This window comes from Oncorhynchus nerka, linkage group LG27 (genome assembly GCF_034236695.1).
Source record: "Oncorhynchus nerka isolate Pitt River linkage group LG27, Oner_Uvic_2.0, whole genome shotgun sequence".
In the NCBI taxonomy this organism is placed as follows: domain Eukaryota; kingdom Metazoa; phylum Chordata; class Actinopteri; order Salmoniformes; family Salmonidae; genus Oncorhynchus; species Oncorhynchus nerka.
In genome coordinates this window covers 1346803-1357423 of record NC_088422.1, presented here as the reverse complement: position 1 = coordinate 1357423, position 10621 = coordinate 1346803, and the positions used below count along the sequence as shown (strand labels likewise).

The 10621-nt window shown below is 44.3% G+C and overlaps 1 protein-coding gene across 3 annotated transcripts in view; it reads right to left on the bottom strand.

Annotated features, from left to right (window-relative positions):
- Window positions 1-327: 327 nt before the first annotated feature.
- LOC115125450 (STAM-binding protein-like A) overlaps window positions 328-10621 on the bottom strand; it is a 55170-nt gene continuing 44876 nt past the window's right edge. For 2 of the 3 annotated variants that reach the window (XM_065011312.1, XM_065011313.1), the window contains exons 9-11: window positions 4985-5097; window positions 2716-2815; window positions 328-2589 (exon numbers count right to left, since the gene is read on the bottom strand). In XM_065011312.1, the coding sequence (XP_064867384.1) occupies window positions 2533-2589; window positions 2716-2815; window positions 4985-5097 (270 nt within the window). In that variant the 3' untranslated portion in view covers window positions 328-2532. Of the gene's footprint in view, window positions 2590-2715; window positions 3120-4984; window positions 5098-10621 lie in introns of those variants that run through there. The other variant, XM_065011314.1, reaches the window with a different exon arrangement.

The window sequence follows — 10621 nt, the reverse complement described above, 5'->3', positions numbered from 1 at the left end:
ACTGTTCCTAGGCCAGTTAACCCACTGTTCCTAGACCAGTTAACCCACTGTTCCTAGACCAGTTAACCCACTGTTCCTAGACCAGTTAACCCACTGTTCCTAGGCCAGTTAACCCACTGTTCCTAGACCAGTTAACCCACTGTTCCTAGGCCGTCATTGAAAATAAGAATTTGTTCTTAACTGACTTGCCGAGTCAAATAAAGGTTAAAATTTTTTTTTTTTTTTTTTAAACACAAAAAGCACGTCAGAAATCAGCTCAATGTAATTTAAGAATCCATAGACTCGAACCACTTCTGGGAAAATTGGACACTAAACAAACACAAAGAATTCTCTGTCAAAAACCGACTACTTTAATAACTATTTGCACATCATCACAACACTGGTATATATATATATACACATAATATGACATTTGAAAATGCATTCTTCTTTTGGAACTCTTTAGTGTAATGGTTACTGTTAATTTGTATTGTTCATTTCACTTCTGTTTACAATCTATTTCACTTGCTTTGGCAATGTTAACATATGTTTCCCGTACCAATAAAGCCCTTTGAATTGAATTGAGAAGGGGTGGACAGAGAGCAAACCTCAAAACATTGTCTATTATTTGTCTCCCCCTAGTGGATATATTTGGGAAAGCAAGAGAAGCAATATTCAAATGGGGAAGTTCCCCTTTATTAAAGCCTGTGACATGGCCATACTGGAACAGAGCCATTTAAATCACAGCTGAACACATTGAGAACCATCTACAGCAGCCTGACAAGTCATTAATAGGACAGAGAGAAGTATGAACATACAGTTATTAATCACACGGGACGGCATTAGTCCAACAGTTATACGCATTCAAACTGCCTTTTCACCCATTTCTTCAACTGCTGTCTAAACAGACACAAAGTATACAGGTCCCTTCATAAGCACTAGATGGATGCTGCGTTCAAACACACAACGTTGTGGAACGCTCCGTGCTACAGGTCTGGAATCAGCCTCCCCAAACATAACATTAACCTATTCGTGGGGAAACTGCCAAATCAGCATCTAGGGGGCGACATCCCCCTCGTCCTTGTGGAAGATCCAGATCAAATAGATGGTACTGAAAAGGCATGCCTCTCGTTGTATTTCTATCTGTTGTCCATGAGAGTGCAGCTGTTAAAGTCATCTTATTATGACGATCACAAACTGGGAGGAAATCAAGAGACATACGGCGTCATCGTCTCAGTTCTCCTTGGCATTTTCCTTAGGTTAGACTGTTAGGTCTGCATGCCCTGTCAGACCATATACACCCCCGGAGGCTGGTGAGGGGAGGACAGCTCATAATAAATGAATGAAACGGAAACCATGTGCAACACGAGACAGTTTTGTAGGAAAAATTCTCACATTGCCTATAGATCCTCTCTGATCTGAGCCAGCCAGCCAGCCAGCCAGGTAGCCAGCCAGGTAGCCAGCCAGCCAGTGAGACAGGTAGCCAGCCAGCCAGTGAGACAGGTAGCCAGCCAGCCAGTGAGACAGGTAGCCAGCCAGCCTGTGAGACAGGTAGCCAGCCTGTGAGACAGGTAGCCAGCCTGTGAGACAGGTAGCCAGTCTGTGAGACAGGTAGCCAGCCTGTGAGACAGGTAGCCAGTCTGTGAGACAGGTAGCCAGCCTGTGAGACAGGTAGCCAGCCTGTGAGACAGGTAGCCAGCCTGTGAGACAGGTAGCCAGCCTGTGAGACAGGTAGCCAGCCTGTGAGACAGGTAGCCAGCCTGTGAGACAGGTAGCCAGCCTGTGAGACAGGTAGCCAGCCTGTGAGACAGGTAGCCAGCCTGTGAGACAGGTAGCCAGCCTGTGAGACAGGTAGCCAGTCTGTGAGACAGGTAGCCAGTCTGTGAGACAGGTAGCCAGTCTGTGAGACAGGTAAGCTCTGAGCAAAAAAAAAGCAGAAAACCATCAAAAAGGATATGAAATCATAAACGGACTGTTGGCAGCAAGCCTAGCAGAGCTTTATGGAGTGATAGTCTTTATTTCAAAACAGAGTTTTATTCCAGAGGTGACTAAGACAGAAAAGTGGGAGTGGACCAGGAGAGTTGTCCTTCCCCCTACGAGAAGCGGTCTGCTTTAGTTCAACGGAGGACAGTGAGAGCAGGAGGTTCCTTAATGAACCCACTGTCTGTACTGATGGGTAGAACAATGGGTTTAGAAGTAAGATGTCTCTGTCTTTTAACAGTCTTTCTCCAAATTCCTGGATTATCCAGAAATCCTGGTTGGAATATTCCTGGAAAATCTCCAACCAAGATTCATGGAACCCTGGTCATTTCACAAGAATTTTAAGAAAATTACCAGAATTATGCAACCCCAAATTCAGCCAGATGTCAGCTGGCCAGGAAGGTCAGCCAGTCAACTTTATCAGTTACTTGTCATGGTTTGTGATTTTTATGGTTCCGAGGAAGGGTAGCTGCTGCTTCTTCTTAAAAAGCTAAATGGGGATCCTAATAAACAAATAGAGTCAGTCAGCCAGCCAACCAGCGTTCGGTGTGTAGATCCCCAGTCCAGAGGTGATCACCGCAGGTCCAACATGGTGACTCTGTCCTCGGTGACGGTGATGTGTCCTGCTCCCTGGAGGTGAACACAGAGGAGGAAGTGTTGAAGTGTTTCTGAACAGAACCCTACTCCCTATATCGGGTTCAGGCAGCTTCAAAGGTAGTGCACTACAAAGGGGATAGGGAAAAGAGGTATACTCACAGTGAAGAGAGGAGGGTCTTTGCTGTGAGGGTGGAAACCTTTCTGTTTACACGTTGAGATCTCATCCATCCCACGGTCTGTTATCCTGAAGTAGCCCGTCCTATAAACACACACAGTCTGTTATCCTGAAGTAGCCCGTCCTATAAACACACACAGTCTGTTATCCTGAAGTAGCCCGTCCTATAAACACAGTCTGTTAGTCAGAAGTAGCCCGTCCTATAAACACAGTCTGTTAGTCAGAAGTAGCCCGTCCTATAAACACAGTCTGTTAGTCAGAAGTAGCCCGTCCTATAAACACACAGTCTGTTATCCTGAAGTAGCCCGTCCTATAAACACACAGTCTGTTATCCTGAAGTAGCCCGTCCTATAAACACACACAGTCTGTTATCCTGAAGTAGCCCGTCCTATAAACACAGTCTGTTAGTCAGAAGTAGCCCGTCCTATAAACACACACAGTCTGTTAGTCAGAAGTAGCCCGTCGGCAGTGTTTGTGATTATACCCTGATGAAGACAGCAGTGTTTGTGATTATACCCTGATGAAGACAGCAGTGTTTGTGATTATACCCTGATGAAGACAGCAGTGTTTGTGATTATACCCTGATGAAGACGGCAGTGTTTGTGATTATACCCTGATGAAGACGGCAGTGTTTGTGATTATACCCTGATGAAGACAGCAGTGTTTGTGATTATACCCTGATGAAGACAGCAGTGTTTGTGATTATACCCTGATGAAGACAGCTTGACTGTCGAAACGTTGGTAATGACATTTAAGCATCTGAGCTCCTAGAGTGCGGCTCTTTTATTTTCAAGTTTAAAACAGCAGACGACACATGACCTGATAAAGGTTATAACACATGATAAAGGTTATAACACCTGACCTGATAAAGGTTATAACACCTGACCTGATAAAGGTTATAACACATGACCTGATAAAGGTTATAACACCTGACCTGATTATAACACCTGACCTGATAAAGGTTATAACACCTGACCTGATAAAGGTTATAACACCTGACCTGATAAAGGTTATAACACCTGACCTGATAAAGGTTATAACACCTGACCTGATAAAAGTTATAACACCTGACCTGATTTATTTTCAAGTTGACCTGATAAAGGTTATAACACCTGACCTAACCTGACCTGATAAAGGTTATAACACCTGACCTGATAAAGGTTATAACACCTGACCTGATAAAGGTTATAACACCTGACCTGATAAAGGTTATAACACATGACCTGATAAAGGTTATAACACCTGACCTGATAAAGGTTATAACACCTGACCTGATAAAGGTTATAACACATGACCTGATAAAGGTTATAACACCTGACCTGATAAAGGTTATAACACCTGACCTGATAAAGGTTATAACACCTGACCTGATAAAGGTTATAACACCTGACCTGATAAAGGTTATAACACCTGACCTGATAAAGGTTATAACACCTGACCTGATAAAGGTTATAACACCTGACCTGATAAAGGTTATAACACATGACCTGATAAAGGTTATAACATGACCTGATAAAGGTTGACCTGATAAAGGTTATAACACCTGACCTGATAAAGGTTATAACACATGACCTGATAAAGGTTATAACACCTGACCTGATAAAGGTTATAACACCTGACCTGATAAAGGTTATAACACATGACCTGATAAAGGTTATAACACCTGACCTGATAAAGGTTATAACACCTGACACACCTGACCTGATAAAGGTTATAACACATCTCCTGATAAAGGTTATAACACATCTCCTGATAAAGGTTATAACACATGACCTGATAAAGGTTATAACACATGACCTGATAAAGGTTATAACACATGACCTGATAAAGGTTATAACACCTGACCTGATAAAGGTTATAACACATGACCTGATAAAGGCAGTGCGTCTATACTCACTCGTTATAACATGAGCTGATAAAGGTTATAACACATGACCTGATAAAGGTTATAACACATGATAAAGGTGTCTATACTCACTCGTTATAACACATGACCTGATAAAGGTTATAACACATGATAAAGGTTATAACACATGATAAAGGTGTCTATACTCACTCGTTATAATACATGATAAAGGTTATAACACATGATAAAGGTGTCTATACTCACTCGTTATAATACATGATAAAGGTTATAACACATGATAAAGGTGTCTATACTCACTCGTTATAATACATGATAAAGGTGTCTATACTCACTCGTTATAATACATGATAAAGGTTATAACACATGATAAAGGTGTCTATACTCACTCGTTGAACCTGGGTGAGCAGACAATAGCGATAGCCTCCGGCATCATGAGCTGGTAGGAACAGTGTGTGTGGAGATCGACACTGGACAGGAATGCTGTCTGGGTGGGGTGGGTCTGAAACAATGCAAACATATACATATACACACATACATACACACATACACACATTGTTGGTGTTGGTGTTCATGCTGGTCCCATGAACTGAAATAAATGATCCCAGAAATGTTCCATTCATGCTAAAGTCTTATTTCTAAGAAATGTTTGTTGACATCCTTGTTACTGAACATTTCTCCAAGATAATCCATCCACCTGGCAGGCGTGGCATATCAAGAAGCTGATTAAACAGCATGATCATTACACAGGTGCACCTTGTGCTGGGGGGACAATAAATGGCCACTGTAAAATGTGCAGTTTTGTCCCACAACACAATACATACTGACTACAGGAATGTCCACCAGAGTTTTTGCCAGACAATTGAACATTTATTTCTCTACCATAAGCCGCCTCCAACATAATTTTAGAGAATTTTGTTTTAGACAATCCGGCTTCTTCACCTGCGGGATCGTCTGAGACACCCGGGCAGCTGATGAAACTGTATGTTTGCACAACCGAAGAATTACTGCACAAAACGGTCAGAAACCATCTCAGGGAAGCTCATCTGTGTGCTCGTTGTCCTCACCAGACTGCAGTTAAGCGTCATAACTGAATCAGTGGGAAAATACTCACCTTCGATGGCCACTGGCCTCGCTGGAGAAGCTCTTCATGGATGATTCCCGGTTTCAACTGTACCGATGGCCACTGTCCTCGCTGGAGAAGTGTGATCTTTACGGATGAATCTTGGTTTCAACTGTACCGGGCAGATGGCAGACGGCGTGTATGGTGTCGTGTGGGCGAGCAGTTTGCTGATGTCAATGTTGTGAACAGAGTGCCCCATGGTAGGGTTATAGTACGGGCAGGCATAAGCTACGGACAACGAACACAACGAACACAATTGCATTTTATCGATGACAATTTGAATGCACAGAGATACTGTGACAAGATCCTGAGGCCCATTGATGTGCCATTCATCCGCCTCCATCACCTCAAGTTTCAGCATGATAATACACGGCCCCATGTAGCAAGGATCTGTACACAATTCCTGGAAGCTGAAAATGTCCCAGTTCTTCCATGGCCTGCACATTCACCAGACATGTCACCCGTTGAGCATGTTTGGGATGCTCTGGATCAACGTGTACGACAGCCTGTTCCAGTTTCCACCAATATCCAGAAACTTCCACAGCCATTTAAGGAGGAGTGGGACAACATTCCACAGGCCACAGTCAACAGCCTGATCAACTCTATGTGAAGGAGATGTGTCACGCTGCATGAGACAAATGGTGATCACACCAGATACTGACTGGTTTTCTGATCACACCAGATACAGACTGGTTTTCTGATCACACCAGATACTGACTGGTTTTCTGATCCACGTCCCTACTTTTTTTTTTAAGGTATCTATGACCAACAGATGCATATCTGTATTCCCAGTCATGTGAAATCCATAGATTAGGGCTAAATGTATTTCTTTAAATTGAGGGGGGGGGGCCTCCCGAGTGGCGCAGTGGTTAAGGGCGCTGTACTGCAGCGCCAGCTGTGCCATCAGAGTCCCTGGGTTCGCGCCCAGGCTCTGTCGTAACCGGCCGCGACCAGGAGGTCCGTGGGGCACAATTGGCCCTAGCATCGTCCGGGTTAGGGAGGGCTTGGTCGGTAGGGATGTCCTTGTCTCATCGCGCACCAGCGACTCCTCTGGCGGGCCGGGCGCAGTGAGCGCTAGCCAAGGTTTCCAGGTGCACCCTCCGACACATTGGTGCGGCTGGCTTCCAGGTTGGATGCGCGCTGTGTTAAGAAGCAGTGCGGCTTGGTTGGGTTGTGTATCGGAGGACGCATGACTTTCAACCTTCGTCTCTCCCGAGCCGTACGGGAGTTGTAGCGATGAGACAAGAAAGTAGCTACTAAAACAATTGGATACCACGAAATTGGGGAGAAAAAGGGGTATAAATTCAACAACAACAAATATCCTCATATGAACTGTAAAGTCAAATCTGAAATGGTTGCATGTTGCATTTATAATTTTGTTCAGTGTATAATTATATATTATTATATAGTAGGAACAAGGTGTGTGGAGATCAACACTGGGCATGAAGACAATTTTCTCACTGAGGAGAAGCCCGGGTTCAGTATCTCAGTAAATGTATCATCTCTGGTTATCCCAATACCAGAATCTCAGTAAATTGCACAGTTGAAGTCGGAAGTTTCCACACAATTAGGTGAGAGTCGTTAAAACTTGTTTTTCAACCACTCCACAAATGTCGTGTTAACAAACTATAGTTTTGGCAAGTCGGTTAGGACATCTACTTTGTGCATGACGCAAGTGATTTTTCCAACAATTGTTTAAAGACAGATTATTTCACTTAGAATTCACTGTTCCACAATTCCAGTGGGTCAGAAGTTTACATACACTAAGTTGACTGTGCCTTTAAACAGCTTGGAAATGTACAGAAAATTATGTCATGGCTTTAGAAGCTTCTGATAGGCTAATTGACGTCATTTGAGTCAATTGGAGGTGAACCTGTGGATGTATTTCAAGGCCTACCTTCAAACTCAGTGCCTCTTTGCTTGACATCATGGGAAAATCAAAAGAAATCAGCCAAGACCTGAGAAAAAAAAATGGTAGACCTCCACAAGTCTGGTTCATCCTTGGGAGCAATCTCCAAATGCCTGAAGTTTCCACGCTCATCTGTAGAAACAATAGTACGCAAGTATAAACCCCATGGGACCACGCAGCCGTCATACCGCTCAGGAAGGAGACGCGTTCTGTCTCCTAGAGATGAACATACTTTGGTTCGAAAAGTGCAAATCAATCCCAGAACAACAGCAAAGGACCTTGTGAAGATGCTGGAGGAAACAGGTACAAAAGTATCTATATCCACAGTAAAACGAGTCCTATATCGACATAACCTGAAAGGCCGCTCAGCAAGGAAGAAGCCACTGCTCCAAAACCGCCATAAAAAAGCTAGACTACGGTTTGCAACTGCACATGGGGACAAAGATCGTACTTTTTGGAGAAATGTCCTCTGGTCTGATGAAACAAAAATAGAACTGTTTAGCCATAATGACCATCATTATGTTTGGAGGAAACAGGGGAAAGCTTGCAATACGAAGAACACCATCCCAACCATGAAGCACGGGGTGGCAGCATCATGTTGTGGGGTTACTTTGCTGCAGGAGGGACTGGTGCACTTCACAAAATAGATGGCATCATGAGGGTGGAAAATCATGTGGAGATATTGAAGCAACATCTCAAGACATCAGTCAGGAAGTTAAAGCTAGGTCACAAATGGGTCTTCCAAATGTACAATGACCCCAAGCATACTTCCAAAGTTGTGGCAAAATGGCTTAAAGACAACAAAGTCAAGGTATTGGAGTGGCCATCACAAAGCCCTGACGTCAATCCTGTAGAAAATGTGTGGCCAGAACTGAAAAAGTGTATGCGAGCAAGGAGGCCTACAAACCTGACTCAGTTACACCAGCTCTGTCAGGAGGAATGGGCCAAAATTCACCCAACTTATTGTGAGAAGCTTGTGGAAGGCTACCCGAAACCTTTGACTCAAGTTAAACAATTTAAAAGGCAACGCTACCAAATACTAATTGAGTATGTAAACTTCTGACCCGTTGGGAATGTGATGAAATAAATAAAAGATGAAATAAAATCACTCTACACTATTATTATGACATTTCACATTCTTAAAATAAAGTGATGTTCCTAACTGACCTTAGACAGGGGATTTTTATTAAGATTAAATGTCAGGAATTGTGAAAAACTGAGTTTAAATGTATTTGGTTGAGGTGTATGTAAACTTCCTACTTCAACTGTGTGTAAGAATGCTGTTTATTGACTACAGCTCAGCATTCAACACCATAGTGCCCTCCAAGCTCATCATTAAGCTCAGGGCCCTGTGTCTGAACCCCTCCCTGTGCAACTGGTTCCTGGACTTCCTGACAGCAGCCCCCCCAGGTGGTGAAGGTAGGCAACAACACCTCCACGACACTGATCCTCAACACAGGGGTCCAACAAGGGTGAGTGCTCAGCCCCCTCCTGTACTCCGTTCACCATGACTGCAATCATCAAGTTAGTCTGCAGATGACACAAGTGGCCTGATTACAAACAACAACGAGACAGGGAGGATGAGACCCTTAGATGCATCATTGAGAGCATCCTGTCAGGCTGTATCACCACCTGGTACGGCAACTGCAGGGCTCTCCAGAGGGTGGTACGTTCAGGCATCCAAGCCACGGCCTGTTCACCCCGCTATCACCCAGAAGGCGAGGTCAGTACAGGTGCATCAAAGCTGCGAACAAGAGACTGAAAAACAGCTTCTATCTCAAGGCCACCAGACTGTTAAACAGCCATCACTAGCAGCTACCATCCGGTTACTCATTATTCCTCCTCCACCAAACTTTACAGTTGACACTATGCATTGGGGCAGGTAGGGTTCTCCTGGCATCTGCCAAACCCAGATTCGTCCGTCGGGCTGCCAGATGGAGAAGCGTGATTCACCCTTCCAGAGAACGTGTTTCCACTGCTCCAGACTCCAATGGCGGCGAGCTTTACACCACTCCAGCCGACGCTTGGCATTGGGCATGGTGATGTTAGTCTTGTGTGCTGCTGCTCGGCCATGGAAACCATGGCTCCATTTCATGAAGCTCCCGATGAACAGTTCTTGTGCTGACCAGAGGCAGAATGGCACTGCTTCCAGAGGCAGAATGGCACTCAGTATTGAGTGTTGCAACAGACCAGACCATTTTTACACTCTTCAGCACTCGGCGGTCCCGTTCTGTGAGCTGGTGTGGCCTACCACTTCGTGGCTGAGCCGTTGTTGCTCCTAGACATTACCACTTCACAAAAACAGAGCGTACACTTGACAGGGACGTCTCTAGCAGGGCAGAAATTTAACCAACTGAATTGTTGGAAAAGTGGCATCCTATGATGGTGCCAAGTTGAAAGTCACTAAGCTCTTCAGGAAGGACCATTCTACTGACAATGTTTGTCTATGGAGATTGCATGGCGGTGTGCTCCATTTTATACATCTGTCAGCAACGGGTGTGGTTGAATTAGCAGAATACACTCATTTGGAGGGGTGTCCACAAACTTTTGCACAAAAAGTATCATGACAAGCAAACAAAAAATAAAGCAGACTTCATTTGCCGAGGAAAATGTTATAAACTGGTCCTGGATCAGCTCTCCTAGAGGTTGTATGAGCTCTGGTGTAACTCACATGTTATAAACTGGTCCTGGATCAGCTCTCCTAGAGGTTGTATGGGCTCTGGTGTAACTCACATGTTATAAACTGGTCCTGGATCAGCTCTCCTAGAGGTTGTATGGGCTCTGGTGTAACTCACATGTTATAAACTGGTCCTGGATCAGCTCTCCTAGAGGTTGTATGGGCTCTGGTGTAACTCACATGTTATAAACTGGTCCTGGATCAGCTCTCCTAGAGGTTGTATGGGCTCTGGTGTAACTCACATGTTATAAACTGGTCCTGGATCAGCTCTCCTAGAGGTTGTATGGGCTCTGGTGTAACTCACATGTATCCAGCCC